Source organism: Hirundo rustica, chromosome 1 (assembly GCF_015227805.2).
Source record: "Hirundo rustica isolate bHirRus1 chromosome 1, bHirRus1.pri.v3, whole genome shotgun sequence".
In the NCBI taxonomy this organism is placed as follows: domain Eukaryota; kingdom Metazoa; phylum Chordata; class Aves; order Passeriformes; family Hirundinidae; genus Hirundo; species Hirundo rustica.
Genome location: NC_053450.1, coordinates 100871811 through 100897055, shown reverse-complemented (window position 1 = coordinate 100897055; position 25245 = coordinate 100871811). Strand labels below are relative to the sequence as shown.

At 39.8% G+C, this 25245-nt stretch overlaps 1 protein-coding gene across 1 annotated transcript in view; it reads left to right on the top strand.

Annotated features, from left to right (window-relative positions):
* PDE1C (phosphodiesterase 1C) overlaps positions 1-25245 on the top strand; it is a 301936-nt gene that overhangs the window by 118155 nt on the left and 158536 nt on the right. Inside the window, exon 3 of the mRNA XM_058422827.1 lies at positions 6352-6378. Coding sequence (XP_058278810.1) covers positions 6352-6378 — 27 coding nt within the window. The remainder of the gene's footprint in view (positions 1-6351; positions 6379-25245) is intronic.

The window sequence follows — 25245 nt, the reverse complement described above, 5'->3', positions numbered from 1 at the left end:
TGCCACTGCGGTATGACCAGAGATGGCACCTGAGCTTGCGAGCTGCAAAATGCTCTTAAATCCTTCTGTCTAGACGTGGTCACCAAGGGAAAATCTTGGGAATTCTGAGTTGGAAGGGCCTGGGGGCAAGAACAGTAAACATGAATTGTGGTTGGCTCTTACAGAAAAAGGTATTGGAGGGATATAATTTAAAAAAAAAAACAGATTCACCAATGAGTAAAAAAGGAGCAGAAAAAAACTTCCAGATTTGACTTGTAGACAGACATTTTTATCTTTTACCAAATTTCATTGTTTATTTCACTGTTGGCTTGCTAAACTACAAAATTTCAATATCAGAAGCCCAGCTCCGGCAGGAAAGAAAGGAAAAGGATCTAAGAGAATGTGTGTGTTATGATTTGGATATTTCACTCCAGTAAGGTGGCTTTTTTCTCTGTTTCCAAATGAATTGGTCATAGGAGCCCTGCAGAGAAACAGAGATTATTAGCCCTAGATTGTGTGAGCTATGGATGTAGTAGGATTCCATTATTAAGGGACAAATATTGTGTTCTTATGTTAACAGATGACGAGGCTCCCCCCTGTATTTTACACATGCTAATTATAAAGCTTTTTAAATATAGGAGGAAAAATTCTTCTTTCTCCTTGATCCTATGAACAACTAATTTTAAATATTAGTTTGTGGCAACTGTTTTCCCAAACAATTGTGGTTTCTCTGAAAAGTAGCTTTTGCGAAATGATTCTCTTCAGGCAGGAGGAACATTCCCTTTTCTCTAATCATGCTTTACAGTGTCAGTGACAACAGTATGGGCTCTGACGAGGCTTGCTGCATCAGCTGAAGGAGTTAATGTACTGGTAGTTTTTATTCTCTGCAGAATGGGTACTAAGGAGTGTACTTCAGATATGACAGTACAAAACCTGGCATCTTTGCCAGAAGTCACCATTGTTGGCAGTTTAAGCCAAAAGGTTGAATCTTGCACTGAGGCAACTGATGCCCAGAGGTGTCCTCATGTCTTCCAGCCAGGTTGTGACAGTGCAGACCTGTGGCAGTGCACCTCATACAAGGCAGCTGGTGGCAATAACTTTTTAAACCATTGTATCACATTCATTTTTTGCTAGTCTATTGGCACCCTAAAAAGTTGTTGCCCTCTTTTTCACTATGAAACACAGATCCAGCCTGAAAACACACATGCTGTGCTAGATCTAGGTTTGTGCACTCCCAGCTGGTGGTACAGAGAGCACAGGCCACCGAGTTTTAGGGACTTCGAAAGATCCACTTTAAACTTATTAAACTGCTTAAAGGCTTCTTAAACTGCTTTGACCAACTGTGTGTACCCTCTAAACCCATTGCAACAGCCAAGCAAGACAAAATACATCAGATGAAGCCACTGTGAGTGCTAATTGTGAGCTTCAGCCTTAAAATTGAGCCATTCCATCTTCTCAACAGGCTAAGGACATTCTTCTAGCATTTGTCATTCCCGAGCTGGGAAGTATCAACCCATTGAAAAGTGTCATCTGCATTCAAATGTGTACATTAGGCCATCAATCCCATATCCACCAGCTGGTGGTCTAAGCCTGATGACAGCAGTAAAGGTAGAAGCCTGCAGAGGCTTTTTTCACGGGCAGATATAACCCCTAATCCCTAGCAGAGTGGGAGCAGAGCATGAGATTCTTATTAATTTTCAAATTTTAGTATAGATTTTCAAGGATGAAACTAGGCAAAAATATTTCCTATTACTTGCAGGTTTGTCCACAGTTTCTAATACCAAACCCTGTGGAATGAATATGGAATAACACCATACTAAACAAACCACTATTATGAGTAAAAAAAAAAAAAAAAAAAAAAAAAAATAAAAAAAAAAAAATAAAAAAAAAGTGTTTAAGTAATTTTTCAGAGGCTATGTAGGAGTGAAATAGCAATTCATATAGCTAGTTGATATTATGAGATATATGATTATGGGGAAAAACCAGGTCAGCTGACAGAGTTGCTTAATTCCCTCAACCCCTCTGTCCTCACTTCTCTCTGTACCCACTCAGTTGTATTAACTCACTCAACTCACTCAGAAGACTAGGGTCTGAGAACATCACCACCAAATGCAGGCACAGATTTTGTGTGTTTATATTATATTCTCTTCATTTCCAGGTTCCTAGATGCAGAGGAAAGGCAGGACCATTTTTGCAAAAACTCAAATGGAGAGCTCTAGTTGGGCTCAAGTAATAAATTGTTGTGCAAAACCCTATATAGCTAAAACCACAACCCTGAAGAGTTAACAAATTAATGGAAAAATGCCTGAAGGGGAAATAAGGGGAAAAACAATTTGGCCAAGAGTGCACTGGAATTAAATGGCAAAATTAGAAACATAACCATGCGAACAGACAACCTTAAAGAAATTGATGGGCATCAAAGCACAGAGAAATTTTTTGTCTATTTATTTCAATGGGAATTGAGTGGCCATACAGCTGTAGCAAGCTACATCTTATTGATTATTAAATACCTTCAAAAATCTGTCTTAATTTTATTTTGGGACAGTATGCTGTCTTTATTTCTCTGGCTACAAGAAAGATTCATCCTCAGAAGAGGAGATACTGAAATAGTTGACTCAACATTCTTGTTAACTTTATGGCTTCTGAGTTAAAAAATTTCTTCTTACCTACCACTTCAATTACAAAATATTTATTTTTAAGCATTTTATTGCTTTCTCTCTCTCTCTCTTTTTTTTTTTTTTTTTTTTTTTTGAATTAGGCTCTAGCAGCCTTCTTGGACTAGAACTGACTCACTTCATATTATACTCATGCAAATGTAACTGCATAAAGTTAAGTGAAGTTATTTTTAGTTTACACTGGTTGTGTAGAGCCTACCTAGTGTGAGTCACTTGCTAATTCTCTTCAGCATGGGAAAAAAAAACCAACAAACCAAACTATTTTGTTCTAATTAATTTTAAGTGTAAGCTAAATAGAAACCTCTGAATAATATATTTCACAGTCAGTAACAGGAATTGAATGGATGTGGCAGTCCAAGCGTGACATATGCAGCGAGAAAAACTGAACTTACACAGATTTGGTAATACCAATAAGCCTCTTTTCAGGCATGAGCACAAGATGGCCCACAGATGTGGGAAGCTGTAACATTACCTCCTTTAAATCTCTATCATTCTTTCTCTCCTGGGAAAGAGGTATAGCTTGGGTTTGTTCGAAAAATGAGAAGTCCCTTGGGCTTGACCAGAAGTGTGCCTGTTTCCAGGTTTATCCTAGAGCATCTGCTCAAAGTAATTTCACAGATAGTTCCTGTCTTCATTGACTCATCCTGGGGACATAAATCAAGATATCTTGTCCCACTTTTTTTTTTTTTTTCCTTTTTTTTTTTTTTTTAATAAACAATCAAAAAAAACTCCTCCTAACAAAACAATCTCAAAAAAACAAACAAAAAACCTGCAAGCCCAACCAAACCTAAACCCACCCTCCTCCAGTTTCCTCTTGTTAATGCGCACGTGGTTGCTGATTCAAGCCAGTCTCTGATGCTGGCTGTGGTATTAAAAAAGTACTTTCTAATTCCTTTGTTTCCAGTGGTCTCATTTAATGGAAGGCATGTCTAAGTGGTGGTTTGTAATCATAAAGAAGACAGATGTTGACATCATGTTTCCAAAAGCAAATTGAATACTATATTTAAAAACAGTTATATGTTATCAACACCATCTTTTTATAATGTGTTGTATAATGTTATAGCATTGTTAGACCTTGTTTTTTGAAATGCTGGAAATTTAAGCATACAGAATTATTTTTCCTGGATATCAGAATTTGCTAATGGTGTTCCTTTTAAAGTATGTGCATGCAGTAGTGATATTGAATCTATAAACAAGAGTTCCTCTAGTTATATTCTCTTCAAGTGTAAATTGCGAATTTAGTCAGTGCTTGAAAAAGTAGTCACTAACTTGGTTCATGTAAACCTTAACTGTGATTGGACTGCAGGTGCAAAAACAACAACAAAAAACTGTGTATAATTTTTAAAAAATTTTTATGACTTAGGCAAATTATTTTTTTCCTAGTGCTGTCGTCTGTGATAGTACAGCTTTCTAATGTATTAAAAATATTCTTGAATGAAAGCAACATTAAAGGTGTAACTGATCAGAAAAGTCATGTTACTAATCAAATGTAAAGAACACCCTAGGACTGGAGTTAATGAATTTTATCTTTGCTCAAATGTCTGAAAAAGAAACGCTTTATAACATTATATGGAAGTCACTAACCAATGAAAGAAAAGTTCTGACAGTGTTGGAATGCACCATAATATCTTCTCAGGGGAAAGAATTAACTTGCAAATAATTTAATTTTAAAACTTAAACAAATCTCGATTTCTTGGCAATAAAATATTTTAATTAGTGTGGATTAGAATGGCCAATCAGATGGGCTTTTTTTTTTTTTTTTTTTTCCCCCAGAAAACATAATGAACTTCTGTATTTGTCAGAGTATAAACTTCCTAATGTACATTCTTCAAAACAAAAGTTCTACTTTTTGTCCTTCTGAAATGAAAATGAAGAATTCTCATAGAATAAGATTTATCCAATTGGGTTTCTGCTTTTATGTATCAACATTCTGAATGTCACAAAGCTATAAACTTGATACTGATACGAATATTTGCTCTTTTACTCCTTTGCATAATTTCAAGTTTAATTAAGTAATTCTTCACACAGTAAATTGTAAATGAAATATTTTTTAAAGTAGCTGTTTAGTACTTTCATGATTCCAAATTTGTCAGAATTTAGAAGCGGGTACAACCACAAGTACGATTTGTTAAGATATTTGTTGGATGAAACGTTTTACAGTCAGGAGATATTATTCCTGGCTCTTGTTGAGTAGAAAATAGTACTACATTCTTTTTTGCCATGTTTCTTATTTGTAAAGAAGGTTACTCCTTGTTTGGGTTTTCTAGGTCCGCTGTAGCTACAGTTTTCCACATAGAGTAGTATCAGAAATGAAAAAGTAAGCTTGATCCTAATAGCCATACACCTATTTTAATAATATTGCTTACACATTGAAAATGTTGGGAATGTCTGTTAGTGTATTGCTAAATACATCACAGTCCACGCTGAAACTTGTTCCAGTCACTACTTGTGAAGTTTAAATATCATTCATTTTACTTTAGAACATACAAGCATGGCTGAATTGAAGTAAATTAATGCCCTGATTTGCCAGCCTCTGTGCAAAGCCTTTGGAAACAGCAGCTCACAGACAACATGTAGTGCTGATACACTGCTGCAGGTAACTGTATACCCACATAGACAGTTATACAGAAAGGCATGCATTGCCTTTTTATGTACTGCCTTACTCTGTGCATTGGCAGCCTGTTACCTCCGCTGAGGCGTAGCGACCTGGTTCAGGAACGACACGGCAGCCACACCCAGGCTGCTCGGACCACCAGCTCACAGACACCAGTGTGGTGGACGGCTAATGGCGTTTATTAACTGGTTACATGGAGTTATAAAACCTCTGTTTGCTACATCACTTCCGTCTGCTTACGTTACAAGTTAGGTATTGCTTACCTTATCAAGGACACTAACCAACTAAGAATTGAGGGAGGGGTTCTGTCTGCCCGTACAACGGATATCTTCCGACCGCCTGTCCCTAATCTCCCACAGCAGCCTGTGTCATTGTCTGCTGTTGAAGATAAAATCCACCATATTAAGATCAGTAAGAGGTTTACAGCCTTTGTTGTAATCGATGTGTTGTAAGTATTTGGGTAAAGGAGAAGTCCTGTATGCTTATGTGCTCTTGCCATTCCTAGTCCTGGGTTAAGGTCTGTAAGGTCTCTAGACAGGGTGCATCGAAGTGAAGCTCTGTGGTGTGTTATCTGCAATTTGTTGGAGTAGAGTGCTTGCTAGGATCTAGACTTCCTTTTTACAGAGAGACTGCTCTAAAACCACTGGGGTTTTCCACTGAGTGACCACAGATAATATGGCTGGATACATTTCATCACTACATGTTAATGGAAACTTCAGAGATCTTATCTTACTTATCTGTTGGATGAGAGATGTAAACATTACAACTAGTAAGTACAAGTATGTTTCTGACACTTGGACTTCCTGCCAAGTAATTGAGAATAATAAATAATTTTTTCCTAGTTGCAACAACTCTTTCTCACAAGAAAGGACAGTATGTGCCTACAAGCAAATACAATTTTTTCTCCTGAATTTAGTGGCAACTACCGCTGAGGTTACTAGAAGGGAATGGCTACATCAGGTTTGGGACAATCTTATGGCAGAAATTCCTTCACTGAATTGTTCCTGATTTCTGACCCTCTCCTTTTTCCTCCTTGCCTGTGAAGCCTTCTCATCTCGGTTGTATTTTGTTCTTTTCCTGCAGGAGAAAATATAAGAAAACATCACAGAGGTAAGATTAAATCATAGTGGACTGGAAAGTATTTGTGCATCACCTTTCTCTTTTTGTTAGGGGTTTGAAAGAGGATTTTTCTGTTACCAGGTTGGTGGTTTTTCTTCTTTTTTCCCAGGGAAATGCCATTCTAGTGATTGTTCCCCCTTTGAAGGACCATTTTGTGCTGCTGCTGCTCCCAATCTCCTTTGCTCCTAATAGGAGTCCTCCCCTCTGATGTTAATGGGAGCTCTCTCTGAGTAAGGACAGAAATATTTGTCATTGAAGGTGAAATCCTAATAAACATAACACCTTTTCTTCTGCAAGATCTTCTGGTTCTAACTTGTATTGTTTGCTTATGCTGTAATAACAAAATGAATTGCAGGCTTGTAGACTTGCTAATAATCTGTGCCATTGCAGTAGACTGAAGGAAAATTTGAATCCTGTTGATTAAGAGTCCGTATTACAGCCTCCAGGTGTAGTTATCTTACTCCATCCTTGTAGGAGGCAGGCTCAATGGGGGTCTTTGATAAATTTTCTTGCTTTGGAACCCTTGAGCATGCTGACAGATAAGCCAATGTGATGCTTTGATAGGCACCACTCCTGTTTGGTATTACCCTTTTCTGAAAATTATTGCTCTAATGCATCAATGACAGAACAGGCTATATGTGTGCTTGTGTGTCATAGCCACAAGAAACTGAAGTGTGGTGGCTTGAGTTACAGATAAGGTGAGTTTAAGCTATGAGAATTTAGTGAAAAATACTGATTTGGAGATTTCTGTGCTGATCTGTGTAAGAGAGCATTGGATAATGTGAGATACAAGAAGAGGGAGAAGGTAAATATGCTCCCAGTTTGGGTTTTTTCCTAAATATGGGGCTGACACTATAGTTTTGTTTGCCACTCTATTTTCTCCCCATTTACCTTGATTGTTAATTAAATATGAGCATTTCTCTGGCCACAGGTCTTCAGCTGCTACAAGAAGATTGATTCCAGAATGAATGATTGCACTGTTTGTGAATGCCTTGGACTGCTTGCATTGTTAATGTATTGCATTGAGTACTATGTATTATTTAGGTATTTTTTTCTGTGTGCATAACTGTGACATTAGCAAGGCTTGTATTCAGCAACTCTTTTCTATGGGAGACTTTCTGTAAGCTTCAGAAGAGAGATGTAAGTATGTTCTCTAAGTCAGATATATTCTTGTATTGATGGCGTACATAGAATACAATATGTCAGTTTGTTTAAACATACAGGGCTAAGTTTTGTGTCCTGTGGGATTTTGAACTTTCTGGTTGTTTTTTTCTCTTACTTTTAAACATGTCAGCTGTCTGCCTGATGGTGTGCATCCTTGCAAAGATTTTGCAAATGGGCTTTCATAACCTTCTGATGTCTAAAATGATGTGAGCTCTGCAGAGGCCAAGAGCCCACTCCAGGGACTGGCATATGGCAACTCCTGAGCAGTGACTCCTGATAACCTTGCCCAATGGGTGCTGACTGTTGGTCCAGAGGGCTCTGTAGCATGATGGGCTAACTGTTATTTATGTCTAGGAACCACACACTGGCAGCACCTACAGAAACCTAGACAACAAGTGAGGTTCTGCCTTGAATTTTCCACCTGCTGAGTGATTAAGTATGATGCTAAATGGAAAATTGCACATAGGACCACCTGGTGCAAAAGTGTAACATGCAACAAAAAGAAGGGATAGGACAGCAGTTCACTTAAAGTCTGGTTTTAAGTAACATCTGTTGAGCTGGTAATTCCAGCAATGTGCATAAACTGGTAACTTGGCTCATGTTTCCACTTTCATTTCTCATGTTCATCTGTTGTAGGTTTTCTTTTTGCCTTTAATATGTTTTTCCAAAACAATCTTAGTGCTTCCTACATCACTGAGATCTGAGGGTGTCTGACAGCTGAACTGAAATTATCTATTGCTTGCTTTTACATCTTCCTTTTGTTTCTGTTTGGGGATGTTATCACATAAGAATGCCTAAATTGTACTAGCAGCAACTATATAGGAGAAACACTGCTGTCCTTTGTACCTTGCAGTGAGTGTAAAGAAACTGTTTCCTCTGAATGCAGACTGGTTGGGAAGGAAAATCAATATGTGTAAGAAAATAAATCAGATATGTAAGAAAATGTAATGAGAAAGAGCTGAGGTAAAATCTGAGCCATCCTAAAAGTGTAATTAGAAATGACAGACAGTGACTTTTACTTTGATCATTCTGTTGATTGAGTTGACTTGAATGCTTTTGTAACAATAATATATTGGTATGATTTTCCTTATAAACTTGGAAGTTTCACAGCTATCTAGACAACCCTAACTTCATTAGTCCCAACCCGAACTGCATCTGAACTACTGAATGTGATGTAGATTAATCACAGCAATACCAGAGAAGTGGGATATTTAAACTGAACTCAAGTAATTTTATCATTCTGCTGTCTAGTTCCCTTTAGTAAGTAAACAGCAGATAGCTTACCATGTGTAGTGACCAGAGAGGTAGTCAGCAAGAGGAAGAACTAGACAGGAAGCCAAAACTCTGAGTAATTCCCAGATCCTGAGCTGGTTTTGCTGCTTTTTCTTTTTTTCTTTTTTCTTTTTTTCTTTTTTCTGAGCACCTGAGACTTCAGTCATGTTTCATTTCACTGTTGAGACTCCCAGTTGTCCTGAAGACTGCCAGCTATGGGCTCTCATATGTTTCTAGGAAATACTCAGCACCTTCAGCTTCCTGGAACATAAAAGGGAATGGAGCATTTCAAGTCGCCCTTGGCATTTCCCTCTAGGTTAGGTTCATGCTCTTGGGTGAACTCAGCTAGTGAAGGCTCTAAAGACTCACTAAAGTCCAATTTATTATCACAAAATTTGTCAGATAAATAATCTGCATTAGTTTACATGGCATAAATTTCCCCTCCATTAGAGTCCACTGTCATGCATTTTTACTCCATTAGTAACACAGAATTGTATGTGTTGCTCTTTTAATTTAGCTGCATGTTGGTTAATTGTACAGTTTAATTTTCTATTAAGATGCAAGTGCTTCTTTTACAGTGACCTTATTTTAGATAAGCCAAGAAAAAAGAGTCCCGATATTTTATCTATCCATCGTGGATGAATGGATTTCTTCCTCCTAAATATCTGTTAATGCTTCACATAAAGTACAAAGTAGGAAAGGAAATGTTAAAGGAGAAGACAATGCTCAAGCATTCTCACACCCTTCAGGGAGTTACATACACATGCCACCCCAGACTAAAACTGTAAGGCCCTTCACAGCAGGCAACTCCATAGAACTGCATGTGCCTCTTTTGATTCCTTGCTCCCACACACACTCTCAGGTGTGCTTCTTCCTTCTTCAGACTCCACAGTATGTTTCCTGCATCAGGTCAACTCAAACTGGATGCCTCCAGAGAGTACTCAGAACATAGAAATCTATGGAAAATTTACCCTTATGACTTCCACACCTGCCCCTCGCATGCTCTTCATGTGCCTTGAATGCACTTCTCAGTCCAGTAGTGATTTTTGTTTGGGGGTCTTCTAACATTGTATTATTTCTCAAAGGTCCTTGCAGGCAGGCCATTAACTCTTCATAACTTGTCAAGCTGCATCTTCTCCTGGTGGCTCTAGTCTCCTTATCTTCCAGTTTGTGATTCTGGTGCACCTGGTTGCTGGAAGAGCTTAGGAAATGAAAAAAGCCCTAGATGTAGGATAAACATTACTTAGCAACAACCAAAACATTGTATTATCTGTATTCTTCTCATACTAAAGCCAAGACACAGCACTATAGCAGTTACTAGAAAAATACCACAGAATATTAACTATCCATGCCAAAAGCATATCTAGATGTAACTTCACAGCTTGTGGCCTAAAGCTTCGCCAAATCAAGCTACTCAGGCTAAGCAAGTGAAGTTAAGACTAAATCCACACAATATTATAACTGTGTGTAACTCATTCTACTTCAAATGTACTTATGCTAAAGAAGTAGTATGTCTCAGAAGGAAATGTAACCAAAAGGTCTTTGAAATACTACTTTGGCCCTGAAAAAGCATTCTAATGGGCCCTGCAAAATACTAATGTGCTTTCTTCAAAAAAGATTGTACTCTGATTAAGAAAGGTTGACATCTGATACAAACCACATGGCCAGAATATCAAGACCTCCCTAATCTTCAGAAGGATTTTATATTTCCTACTTCAGACAATAGGGCAGTGTAATAAATGATCAAGCCCAATTTCGTGAATCAAAATATAGAGTTTTATTTCGAGACTTAAACTCAGTCTCTAACAGCCACAATTAAAAGGAACAGTGTCGAACCCCGGGTTTCGGCACTGGCTGAACACAGAAACGGATTCTGATCACTCCGAATCTACCCCGTTCACAAAGTGTGTCTCACTTCTGGCTTTTATACAGTCTTTCGCTAAGGATGAAGAGCTACCTTGCTTCTCGTGTCCCTTTTTGCTTCATCAGATATTCATGTCCCTGTCTCCGGTCAGTTGAATAGATTTCCTGGGGTGGAACACTTACTCCGGAGTGGTGTTTAGAGATGTAAAACTTGCCTGGAGCAGATAAGATACCTATCTGGTGTTGATCACTGCATCGTTAGCAGGTTCAATTCTGGGGGGGACACGTCTTATCTGGTCACTCTTTCCATTCACTGGGTAAATGAGTGTTCTGATGGTTTCCCAACAGAAAACCTGCCCTGTTTCTCAATCTTCCGTGTCCCCACTCACATTCCACTTTTCAAATCCCAAGTACATTTTATATTTTACAAAGTTTAATTCAGACCGAACACAAATTAACTTTATATTACATATCACAGGCAGGAAACTCAAAAGCAGAGGTCTTTTCCATCTCTTTCCTCATTTTTTATTCTTTCTCATCTATGTATATGCTCCTTAGTTCCAGTTTGCTTCAGCATTTAGTTAATATGTTCTTGGAGAAATGTATTTGTGCTAGTGGGGGCACAAGAGATGAAAACATAAATGTAAATGGTGTTACTTACAAAATTAGTGGAAATGTGTATTTCCCCCACAAATTTAGTTGGTCATCATCAGGATTGCTTATGCTGACACCCCTATAGGTTAAATCAATCCACTGTCAATTTTGAAATATTATTGCCTTGCAAGTCTCATTCTAAGTAATCTTTAAGTTTTGGCATTTATTTACTGTGAGGAAAACTCAGTGCTGTGATTACTTTCATCTTTTAGCGCTTTTAGGCATACTAAAGACATATTTATTGGAATGAGGCATCAAGTGCTCTCTCAAAGATGATTGTCTGAGTAAGGACATTATTACAGAGTGAATAAAGTTGAAAGGAACCATTGTGGGTCATCTGGCCCAACCTCCCTGCTCACAGAGGGTCATCTTAGAGTACATGGTGGTGGATTGTGTCCAAGATGGATCTTATACAAGGGAGACTCCACACCCTCTATGGTCAATCTTGCAGTGTGAGTCACTCACACAGCTCTTCCTCATATAAGTGGATAGGTAGTTCATTGATTTTTTCCATCAAACATTTATAGGGTATGAACTATAGCAACTTCTTGGCAATTTTCAGTACTAAGTAATTACAGAAATCTGGTCATTTAAATTGCCTTAAGATGAAATATTTCCATGACTAATTCAGACCTCCTATGTCTTAGCTGTGTCTCAAATTTACTTTGAATTGATAATGAGTTATTTTAATCCTTCTCTTTGATTTAGCAGTCAGACATTGGGGAGGAGTGGGAGGTAAGGAGGAAAGAGATAGAAAGAGCAAAATTGTTAGTGATTGACATTATCTTGGCAGCTAATATGAGAACAAGCTTTTAGCTGGGATATCTTCAGAGGGCAGGTGATGTAACTAAAGTCCTGTATAAGCTTCAACATTCAAAATCTCTGGTTTCTTAAATGTGTGTCTCCCTTGCAAATGACGAAGGGTGAATCCTAAGGCATTTTGTTAAAAACTTATCAAATGCAAGGGATAAGGTATCTTTGCTGAGAGAATTCACCCTAGAAGAGAATCAGTTATCTTCTGATAACAGGACATTTTCTCAAGACAACTTTCTTACATTTGGTGTGAATTACACTTGAACCTGTACTGGTTTTGGCTGGGATAGAGTTAATTTTCTTCTTAGTAGCTGGTACAGTGCTGTGTTTTGGATTTAGTATGAGAACGACTTTGATAACACACTGTTTTTTTAATTGTTGCTAGGTAGAGCTTCCTTTAGAACAAGCACTTCTCAGTTTCTCATGCTCTGACAAAGAGAAGGTCCACAAGAACCTGTGAAGGAGCAGAGCCAGGACAAACTGGACAAATGGATATTACACACCATAGAGCATCATGCTCAATATTTAAACTGGAAGGAGTTAGCCAGGAGATGCTGATCACTGCTTGGTAATGGGTTTGACATCAGTCCATTGGTGACGAGAAATGGCATTCCTTATTTCTCTTGGGTTATTTCTTTATTTATTGCTCTTCTTTTAGTTTTATTATTATTACATCTTGCTTCAATCATTAAAGTGTTCTTATCTCAATCCACAACTTTTACCTTTATTATAATTCTCCTGCCCATCCCACTAAAGGGTTAAGTATGAAGAGTGAGTGAGCATCTGTGTAGTACTTAAGTTGTCAGCTGGGGTTAAACCACAATTAGCCACTAATAAGTCTTGTCAAATCAGGGAAAATTACTGTCTTGGTTTGGAAAAGACAGCTGTCTGCTAGGGAGGGCCTGGCCTCCCTTGGAATGGAGAATTCACCTCCCCCCCCCCCCCCCCCCCCCGATTTATTATCATTTTGAAAATTAAGGGGGGTCTCAGGCAAAGATATGGGGATAGGAATAACATTTCTTTAGTAGTATGTATAGCAGGGCAAACAAACAACTACTACAACATTAATAATAAACAGAACCCGGAACCCAGTAATAGCTTCTCTGACCACACTTTCCCCTTTGGTGCAGTTACAGTAACAGCCAGCAGGGGCGCTGGCAGGCTCCTGGTGGGCAGGGCAGGTGCGATGATTCCCATCCGGCTACAGAGGGCGCTGTGGGGCGGGCTCGGGGAGCACGGGGTGATGGTGGCTTTGTCCGAGACTGGAAGGGATGGAAGAAATGCATGAGGGATTCCGGAGCTGTGGCTGAAGACGCAGAAGGTGTTGGGAGGAGGTGGTGCAGGCTACAGAGTAGCGAAAAAACTCAGAGCAGTGCCGAAGAAGCAGCAGGGGGCAAGAGATAACAAGGTCCCAGTTCAGTTGCTGCTCCCGGGGGCAGAGGCTCACCCTACACCAGAAGAAAGGGGACTGAGCTGGACTTCTGCAGCAGCAGTTAGTTCCTATCCCCAAGCCGCAGCTGCACCACTCTTCTCTGAAGGTTCACATAGAGTGTTTCCGCCTCCCCACCGTCTCAAGCACCCAGCCATCAGTGCTCCTTAGCAACACAATGGGGAGAAAAAAGAAAAAAAAAAAAAAAAAAAAACCCACAAAAAAACCACAAATCAAATCTCCACTGGTAACAAGTAAAGAAAAAGGAAAGAAAAAACTCAACCCACAACAACTATAAAGCCTCTTCCCTCTTTTCCACATCAGAAAGTCTATCAGTTTGATTTCTACTGATTTAACTCTGTTTTCTTTAAAACACTGGTAATAGACTATACAAGTATTTTTTCCTCCCAACAAATACATTTTGTTTGCCCTGTTGTCTTGCCTATTTTGAGATGAAAACTTAGGGATGGAATTTACTTAAATTAAATGACAGGTGAAGAAGTTCTTTGTGCAGTTTCTACATGGATACTGCACTCTAAGCTAAAAGATTTATCACTGTTTTCACATTAAGCTGAAAACTTATGTGAGAACCTCTTCTGAAAATGTCGTCAGATCCATGCTGAGTGCCATGCCATCTCCATAACCACAGGACAGCATGACTAAGAATGTATTTTGATAGGCTGGCTTCCAAGTGTTAAGACCAAAAATGGAAAATAAGCCTTAATTAGAAATAAGTATTTGGGCTTCCTTTGTGTGTGTGTTAGTTTAAAAAGGAATCACACATTAAAATACTTGATACATGTTTCAGTGAGCACCACCACAGAGAAGAGTAAGAAGCAATTGACTGTAGGTTTTGCCTAGTATATCTGCTTTCTTCAATTTCATCCATCTAGTGATTCATGATTTTAAAGATTATTATTATTATTATTATTATTATTATTATTATTATTATTATTATTATTATTATTATTTTAAATGCTCCAATAGATGATGTTAGATTTTCATCATGTGGAAAAATAATTGTTCTCCTGCTGAGGAAAGGATTCTCAAGGAGAAACTTCCATTTGTTATATACGTACCTGCACATGTTATGCTTCACAAAGGCTTTGTAAAATGTCTCAGGTGGATATAAATTTATTGTGGATTATATCTTTGACCATACTCAAAGATATGCCTGATTGTGTGGGTGTATAAGTGGGTACATGCACAACAGTACATTATAGATGCATCTAGGTTACTAAATCTGATCCTAAGATCTCAGGAGTAAGATTTGGTATATCCATTTCCAAAGACATGGTGTGGATTTTTTGTATTGTGGTTTTACTTTCTTCTCCCTCAAGCAGATTTTGGGAATAATTATGGTACAGAAGTGCTTTGTTTTCTCACGAGAGCAGGATTTTGACCAGGATCTGGGCTTTAAATGCCTGGTCAGAAAACTTTTTTAATGCTAATGTATCAATATAACTACTTATTGCTAATCATTATGATTCATAGAATATTTAAATCCACATTCCCCCTCATCTATCTATAATCATATCTTCAGAGAGGATATATAACAATTGTCTGAACATAATAGAAGTGCTGCAGTTAAAATAATTGTGTATTTCTCAGGTTATTGCTCTTAATATAAAAAAGTAATTTATTTCTGAGCTGCTGTGCAGCACATACAGATTTAGTGGTGCATGTAATTAAAATTCAGACTTTGGAACCTGATGACTAATATTTACATAAACGGAGCTTTCAGCTTATTTTAATTCCTATCTTGTTTAATACAAACTATTTTTAAAAGAGGAAAAAATATTTCTGTTGTTTTAAGTTTGTTGTCAGAAACAATGCTTCATGCAGTACAGACAGTGCTCTTTGGACCTGTTGATCTAGTTCTACATTCTAGGCCTGTAGACCATTCTTGTTGCTGTTTCCGTCCCCGCACTGGGCAGATGCTGACCTCCGGCTAGCTCTGGTCAGCACAGCTACAAGATGTTCCCAGTTCGGATAGGCACGCAGGTTATTTTTACCTGCTGGTTCGGCTTCTCAGCAGCAGCTGGACCAAGTAGTGTCGTGACAGCAGCAGCAGTAGAAGAAAAGGATGGCTTTCAGCTTTGCAGGTTAAAAGATGTTTATTCAGGCGCAGCTGCGGGAAGTCCGCAGCTGGTCCAAACCTCAGGCCAGGGGGGCCAGCAAGCGAGAGAGCGAGAATCTCCCTCCTCCACCTTATAAGCGGGGGAGGGGTTCGGGGGGCAGTTTACAACAAGACAACAAATCAGGGGATTCAGGGGGTAACAAGGTGTGCCCACCCCCAAGCCTCGGACCACTAAAATCCAGAGCCAAAGGAATTCCCCCCAAGGGACCTATCACCTGAAGCCCTCTCCCTGAGATTTCACAATCTGGGAGGGACCCCAAAGTGATAGGCAGGCTGCCCCTGAGCGGGGGGGGGCAGAGGGGATGGACAAGGATAGGTCGGGGGTGGGATGATTGACACAAAACACCTTATTATACAGAAAACACAAAAGGGTTACAGAATTGGGGATACAGAGAAATGAACCATAACATAAACTTCTTATAAAAACCTAATAAAACAATTCTCGCGCCACCACAGACCATTGTCTTATCAGGCTGGTTTTCAGAGTCTGGCATGTTAGTAGTAATAAGTGGATAGGATGAGAGTGGTTCTTTCCTGGATTCTTGTTCTTCCTGGGAAAATTCACTGCAGATAACACTTTGATTTTTAATGAAAAACAAGGTAAAATTTTAAGTGAACAATGCTGACAGCATTTCAACAGTTCTGTACATGGAATCTATCTATTCTGATGTCTTTGTCTGCCGAAGGCTGGTTTAAAATTCCAGGCTTTTTTTCCCCCCTTGCACTATCAAAACAGATACTGCTATAATTGAGTTCTACATGAGCTGGTAATTTTCCTGGATGTTTTCTCAGCTAATAACATTTATACAAATTCTAGTGGTGTAGTGACTAAAGACTTCTCCACTTCTGTCTTTAATGAAGACAGAAATGCTTATCTGCTACTAATTGCAAGAATTGTGTGATCCACACCCCAGAACAGAAATGGCCCTGTAATTTACATCTTGTGGTTTTGTGAAAGTCATTGGAGCATCTCGTTAAGCCCTGCAAACTGCAACAGCATGTTGATTTTCATGGGAATACTCAAGGAATGTGCAGGTGTAAAGACTAAGCTATTTTACAACAACTGCTGAACCGAACTTGTCATGACTAAGCAGAGTGATAAAAAAAACTAATTTGGACTACAAATGCTGTGTTATGTATGGATGAAGAAATGAGTTTGATTTCCTTTTTGGTAGGAGCTGCTTTTGGTAGGAGCCTGCTCTTGTTCTGAAAAGCGACTAGCTTGTTGCTGCTTTTTTGTTAGTCTGGCTAAGCCATGCAAAAGTTTGTACTTCAACTTTCAGGTTGCAATTGCAATTCTTTTTTTCTTTCACCTGGCAATACTGTGGATGTTTTCAGATTGTGGTGATGGTAAGCGTGACTGTGGTGTTGTGTATGTTTCTGCAGTAATAAACAGTCACAGCATCACAGCATCACAGAAACGCAGAAGGAAGTTGAAATGGACCATTGTGGATCATCTGGCTCAACCTCCCTGCTCAAGCAGGGTCATTGTAGAGTACATAGCAAAGGATTATGTCCAGATGGTTCTTCAATAACTTCTGCAAGGGAGACTCCACACCCTCTCTGGTCAATCTATTACAGTGTGTGGTCACGCATACAGTAAAGAAGTTCTTCCTCATATGCTGGTGGAACTTCCTGTGCATCAGTTTCTGTCCATTCCCTCCAGTCTTGCTTCTTGTCACCACTGAGAAGAACCTGGTTCCAGTCTCTTCACACCTTCCTTTCAGATACTTATAGACATTGATAATGTCCCATTGCAGTTGTCTCATTCTAAGACTAGTGTGGCCCATGTCCCTCAGGCTATCCTTCTAAGGGATGCTCCAGTCCCTTAATGATCTTTTTTTGGCTTGGTCTTGTAGCTATCAGGTTTGCCTTGGTGTTTTGTAGCCCAGTTCTCCTTGAGCAAGGGAAGGTCTTCCTTCGAACATTTTCTACCCTAATTCTCCTGTGTCAGAGACCCCTGAGGGCTGGTCTTTTCAGTGAGGTTGATCTGCCATTTTCTGTTACCAAGGTTCCTCCCTCCATTTAGTAACAGGCTCACATTATCCTTTCTTTTCCTTTTGTTACTTATTTATTTGAAGAAGTCTTTCTTATTGCCCTTCACATCCTTGGCCAGTTCTAATTCCAGATGGGCCTTGGTCTTTCTTGTCTCATTTCTACTTATTCTGAAAATCCCTCTATATCGATTCTAAGTGGTGTGATCATGCTTCAAGCTCTTGTGTATCTCCTGCTTATACTTGAGTAATGACAGGGGCTCTTTATTCATTTATGTAGTTCTGTTGCACCTTTACCTAATTTCTTGTCATTGGGAGACATCATTCTTGAGCCTAGAGGAAGTGATCCTGGAATATCAACCAGCTCTCTCAAACACCTCTTTCCTACAGAGTCTGTTCCCGTATAATTCTTCCTGGAAGATCCCTGAAGAGACAAAATTTTTTGTCCTGAATTCCAAGGTGACAATCACCTGCTGGCCTGCTTCATCTTTGCCCATTACTAAGCTTCACAGTCGCATGGTCACTCCAGCCAAGGCTGCTCCCAACCTTCACATCTCCAGCAAGTCCTTCCCTGTTTGTTTGTATAATGTCAAGCAGGACATCATTCCTTCTTGTATTCTCCACTACCTGTGTCAGAAAGTTGTCATCAATGTTTTCCAGAACCACTTAGACTGTGTTTTGCTGTGTTGCTTGTCCAGTGGGTAGTTAAGAGACTTCAACAAGAACCAATGCCTATTTCTTTAAAGCTGCTTCTAGCTGTCTGTAGAAGGTCTTATCCACTTCATCCTCCTGGCTCAGATGTCCTGTAGCAAACACCCACAGCAATGTCACTATTACTAGTCTGGTATTTGTTGTTTTGCATTATTTGGGTTTATATTGTGTTTCATTTTTATATTGGGTTTTGTAATGGTTTCTTCTGTACCCCGCCCATTCCCCTGTGTGCTGGCTTGAAGGAAAAACGAGTGAGAGACTCCAAGTCAGAAAAAACAATTTAATAGGAGAGAAAAAAGGTAAAATAAAATAAAATAAAACACATGCAGTAATACAAAAGATCACTGACAGAGTCAAATACAACCTGAAACTGTGGTGGTAGCAGTACAGATGAAGTGGTCTTGTTGAAGCAGTGTTCCCGCAGAAAGGTCTGGTAGCTCTTGTCCTCTGGAAGTCCAGTGGGTAAGGCTGCCTGTGCTGTCCCAAATCCCAGATTATATCCAGGTGGGAATGCTTGGCTCCTCCCCCTGAGCGGAGCATCTCACAATGGGCTGATATAATTTTATCAGTCTTGCAATGGGTCCTTAATTGCCCATCAAACACAGATAGCTCCCAGAGGGAGTTATCTATGAGTCATGCAGCAAGGCATTGATGGGCCATTAACAGATGATAGTCTGGAGGGAGGGGGCAAGGGAAACACTGCCCAACCTAGTTTCAACAGCTCATGTAGATGGTGATAGAATACATACTTTGGGCACGTCTTATATTGTAACCTAGGTCACCCTGGAAAATGTATCATCCTGAAATTTGTCCCTGACCCTTTTCTCTGCCCATTCTCCCACACTGGAATCTAATCCAACTCTGTTCCACTCCCACCTTATCCCTGATTAGGTAGTGGCTTGTCCCTGCCTCTAGCCCCTTCCCCCTGGACAAAAGCCAGGAAGAGCATGTGGATCCCTCTCTTGGGACGGGGACAGGGACTGGGGGCTCCTTACCCTGTAGGGACAGGACCATAGGAGAAAGGCTGAATAAAGCCGTGATTCCCCCTGGACTGAGGGCAGACTCTTGCCTTTTGTCATCGACGGACGCCTGCTCTCTCTAAAGGAGAAGGTTCCAGCCACTCTGAGATCTTTGGGACCCTGAGGGAAAAATCTTTCCAACTGTGGTTTGTCTCTCAAGCTAGCTGAGGCAAAAGCGGAGCCGGGGCTCTGAGAGAGAGAGACACCACAGGTGTTTTATCCTTATCCGTAAGCTCTCGTCTCGCACATTGTCCACTCCAAGACAGAGCTTGATACAGTGCAAGTGTTGCACATAGAGGGCAATTCCACCACTGTGCCTCCCTGGTCTGTTTCTCCTAAACAGTGTCCTCCATTTCAACATTTAAATTATGTGAGCCCACCACACATCCATAATCAAAATTGTATCAAAGCTCTGTAACTGCACACAGATCTCTATCTCCTCCTGTTTGCTCCCCATATTGCATCTGTTGGTGTACAGACAATTTATAGAAGTATTTGATTGTGTCAATATCTCAGTAGGTGTACAAAGGGATGCCCCATAGTCCCCATGCTCCATGTTCAGTATGTCTTTGGCTGTTTGTACTTGGTTAAGATAATTTTTAAACTTCCTGTTGCTACTAGCATGGTTGCTATAGTCCTCCCCTTCCCACACCTTACCTCTTTTGAGCCTGGCTATGCTCTTGTCTTGGTTTGAAAAGACAGGTATCTGCTAAGGAGAGGTGGGGCCTCTCTAGCAATGGGGAATTCCAATCCCTTCCCTCCATGTTATTATGATTTGGAAGATTTAAAAAAAACCCTTTTCAGTCACAGCTATGAGGAAAGGAATAACAGCCCTTTACTAGTAAATGTAACAGGACAGTCAAACAACAACAGTAATTATAATAATAATAAACAGAACCAAGAACCCTGAGGGGCTTTGTCTCACAAGTCCTGGGCTCTTGCGACCCCAAGAGCACCAAGCCGAAATGGTGGAAACTTGGGGCTGATGGCTGGAAATGGTGGGTTGTCCCCAGCAGGCAGGGGGTTGTCCCCGCAGGCAAAGTGAGCAGTGCTGAAGAAGCCGCAGCGGCTGGACCTGGGCTGACCCAAAATCCAGCAGGGCAGGTGAGGAGCTCTGAACTCCCGGGCACTCCAGCAGACAACAGAATTCCCAGGACCGGACTCCTCTGCCAACCGTGGACTTCACCCAGCTAGCCATCGCTCGACCGTCCTCCCTGGAAAACCGAGAGCAGTGAAACCACCACCCTCAGCTCCCAGGCGCCTTTCCCTCCCCCCACTAAACTAAGTGATCCACTTCTTTTGTACGGGGCAAGCACCCTTTTAAGCATCAGTATTTAGTCTCCTAGCAACTTATGGGGGGAAAAATTCCACAGGAAAACTTAACACCCAACAGCTCTTTTTCCCCCTTCAACTCTACATTAAAGCTCTCTCAACTAGGTCTGCTAAGTCCTGAGCTAAGATCCTTTATCCCTTTTGAGACAGGTGGACTCTGTTGCCAGCAGGTTTTGTCACATAAACCAGCTTAAGATCAAAACGCCATGAATTCTGCTGGTAACACCAGTCCTCCAGCCAGATGTTCATCTGTATGATTTTCCTGTTTCTTGTCCTATCATTCTCTGCAATTGGCAGGTCAGAAGGGAGCACAACTTGGGTTTCAGATTGCTTGACCAGTTGTCCCAAGGTCCTGAGGTCTCTCTTGACTGCAGGCCTTCTTGTTGGGACCTCATCAGTGCCTACCAGGAAAACCAGTAAAGGGTAATAATCAGTGGGCACTACCAGGCTGGGAAGTTTCTTTGCCATGTCCCTTAGCTGGGTCACAGGGGCTCAACACACCTTCCTGTGGGTTGGGTCTGGTTGCCATATTGGGCCCTCCATTCCTCTTAAAATTAGTCTGTCCTGTTTTTAAAGCAAGATGTAAATTATCTGGAGGCTCCAACAGTTTCCAGTGGAGAGTGTTCATGTGAAGAAAGTCCCAAACACTTGAAGATTTTGGCTCTTTTGGGACCAAACCCAAAAAGAAGTTTGGTGATGGCAGAAACAGTCTCTACTAAATCTCTTGGGAATTTTTGAATGACCAACTCCAGTGCATGTTATTTATTTCAGTTTCATTTCACCCCATTTCTCAGCAGGATGGTCTGAACACTATGAGTACCATGTCCTAATTATTCTGACTGGGAGCCTATTGTCAAGCCAACATTATGCTTTTTGTCAATGTCCTTGAGAAGCCATAAAAGTAAAGTGGTCATCAACATCAGCCCTCACATTTTTATAGCCTTGAATGTGATGGTCAGCATTTACTTATCAGAATAGCCTTGATACTCTGCTCTTATCTGAATTCAGAACAGAAATATATTTGAAGGAAAACATAATTAAATCTGGATTTTCCTCATAATTTTCCAGTAACTTTAATTTGGCGTGAATTAAAGAATAAATTTAAGGGATTTCTGAATTGTGTCTTTATTATCCTTTAATGCTTCAATTAAAATATGTTAGTAAGAGTTGCACAGTGGTTAGACATGGAGACTGGGCTTCTGTCTCAGGTGGTTTGGAACCTCTTCAGGACAGTTTTAAAAAAAAGGCAGTACAAAATCTTAGATATTTGAAACCTCCAGGATTTGCCATATCACTAGGAAAGGCACTTTCCTCTGCTATATGCAGCTTTGAAGTTTGAATTGCATCTATTAATCCAGTGGTGGAAACATGGATGGCTCTGAGAAACCCTGCACACTGTGTACAGACCTGCACATAAAGAAGCGACTGCAAAAGGTCTAGGTGAAAAATATGAAAAATTTCTTCAGTCTCTTCATCTGAAAAGAAGTGTTAAAAGTTGAGAGAGAAGCAAAAGCAGGAATAATGTAATCTTAAATAATATTAAATGGGTTTGTCTTCTAGCATAGCACTTCAATAGGGCTGTGATTATCATCTGGCTTGACACTGTTTGAGAGTGAATAAGGAACTTGCTTGGTGATACAAATAGTAAAATTCTATTTGCTAAAGAAATGAGGCAAATGTAAACAAAGACATGGCTAGCTTTTTTCAGATGCAGACTTTGTGATGTGTATGTGAAACTGCCCATTCTTAATTTGGAAAATTATTTTGTTATAATAAGAGCAGACCTTAGAGCAATCACCTGTCTTTTCTTCCAGCTGTTTGCTGAAAGGATGCAATTATAAGAACATGTTTCTTCAAACCATCATATGCACACTTATTCATCAGAAGTTTACAATCTGGGAATATGCCAGCTAGACAGCAGGTTTTATGAGTATATGGCAGGTTTGTCTCTGTGGAAGGATTTCAGCTTCAGGAATTAATGTAGTATCATTGGGAAAAGCACAAACTCAATAGGAAACACAAAAATATGTAGTATTTCTTCTTTGAACTAGAATTTGCGTAGAACTAATATTATTAATGTTTCTAAATGACAAGCATTTTCACTGGATTAAGAAATGGAACCCATGTTTTGTTCAGGAGTACATGGAGACATCTTTAGATTTGTATCAAGGGTCAAGAAAAAGACACCAAATTACATTTATTTTACTATACTTCTAGGCATTAGTCTTACATAAAGATGTCTAACAAACAGGCCCTCTAGGCCTTCATCTTGGTAATCCACCTTCAGACCCTTTCTAATAGCTTTTTTTTTTTTTTTTTTTTTAATGTATTGCAGTGCCTAAACTGAAATACTGTCACTGCATGTAGCTGAAGTATATTTGCAGATTGGGTTTTAGTGAACAAGCAAACTTCTTATAGATGCTATAGAGACAATATAGGGTATCAGGACAAAGGTATTATTTAAATGTTTTCTTGTAATGAGGAGTAGAAAATTTGCGTGTGAAAACAAGCTTGTAGTCAAAGAAGGGAAGGAAGAAATGAGTGGGCAGTACTGGGGGGAAAAAAAGTAGATTATAGGGCTGTTCAGCTTTGCTTCATGATATGAAAAACAGTCCAGGCTGCAATTAAGACTGTTGATGGGTTTATGGAAAATCACCTTGATGACTTAAGAAGTTGCCCAACTTATATCTATATCATGTGAGGAGTACCAAGCTATGATGCTTTTCCCAGATGACAAATCGATGGGTTCAGTGCATCTTACATATTTTCGTACTGTGTTTTTCGAAGTCTTTAAGAGTACTCTCCAATGCAAGGAGAAACACAGAACTCTTGGCTGGCTAATCCATAAAGACTTAATGTGCTCTGTCTGCTCCAATTGTTTATAACTTGTTAGCTAATATCTATATATTTTCATTCTGTTATTTGAAAACCATTTTGTTTCAAGTTATATCTTTAGCATTGCCAGATCTTTTCAGTCTGTGTTGGACGTGCATTTCAACACAGGATGTTTAGCAGACACTGGCACATTTTTTTCTGGGAAAGGCCAGGAACCTCTATCTCCAAAACTACCTTTTGTACAAGTGTAATGACCACCACCTTCTCACAAAGTGAAAGAATGACAAAGTAAATAAGTGAATGTTGATTTAAAAACTATTATGGCTAGGAGTGATTATTTTTTAAAAACTCGTGTTCTTGAAGTGGAGTTTTTAGAAGGAGAACTGTGCTATAGATATTTGTTCAGGTCCAAATGCAGTTCTGTGACTGTATCAGAGATCACATGCCAGTTTTCTCTCACAACACATATGCATGGTGAGAAAGCTTCTAGGAAATAATCTCAGAAATATTTTCATTATACATTTACAGTCATCAGTGAAACTAATGGTTGTGAATGAAGAATCCATGAAGCTGATTTACCTCTTGCCCTTCAAATAAATTAATTGTTTCTTCACACTGATTGTTTCTAAGCCATGCTAGAGCATGCTTTGTAAACAGCACACAGCCAGTTTTGTAGTTTATGAATACAGCTTTGTGACTATTCAGAACCAGTTTAACATGTGTCACAGAACACATGAAAAGTCTTGGAAGGATAAGGCAGTATTATGCCATAATCCTGTCCAAATGACACAGGTATAGTGAATAGAGAAAAACAACCCAGACAACTAAGTAGGACACAACCTCCTTTTATCCTAAACTCCTCGCTGCATGTTGCCCTCTCCCCTTACCCACTGGCTAAGGTACTAGGAAGGTAGATTTCCCAAACTGCCTACTATATGTTCCTGCTTGAACATGTAGCCCACCCTCATCGTCACTTTATGACCATTAAAATTAGCTTTAAGCCCACTCTGGGCAGAAAAGTTAATATTCATAAATCCATTAAGCCTGTGTATTTTTCCCTAAAATTCAGAAGTTCAGAAGTGCAGAACTGTTGCTCAGTTCTGCAACAAACCTGGGGGGCTTAATGTTCATAAAGACTCCTACACCCATTCTTCCAGGACCTGATTGGTCCTTTCAGATTTAGTTATTTGTGAAGACATAAACACCCATTTATCTTATAAATTTTACATTTCCCATTTAGTCTTTTGAGCTGGTTTTCAAATGCCTAATTCATGTTAACTGTGTGCAGCTGGCTGTTAGACTAGCATTTTTGAGAATGCAGATCACTATTGAGTGCACACCTAGTGCAATTAGCTCAGTGTGCAAGTGGTAGGTGGGTAGTGGGAAATGGCAGGAGACCCTGGCAATGAGCTGTGAACTGGTGCTGACCCTTTGCTTAACAAAGGGCATGGAGACTTGTTGCACCAGGTGGCCACTCTGTAGAACCCAATGAGCAATGAGAAGACCCTAGACCAAATATCACCTTTGCACCAAGGTATATGTACAGAGTGAATAAAGAGTGTAAGGGATGGGGCCATAGACTCTAAGGGTCCGAATCCCTGGGATTCTTTTGGTTGTGGTCTGTCTCTGAAG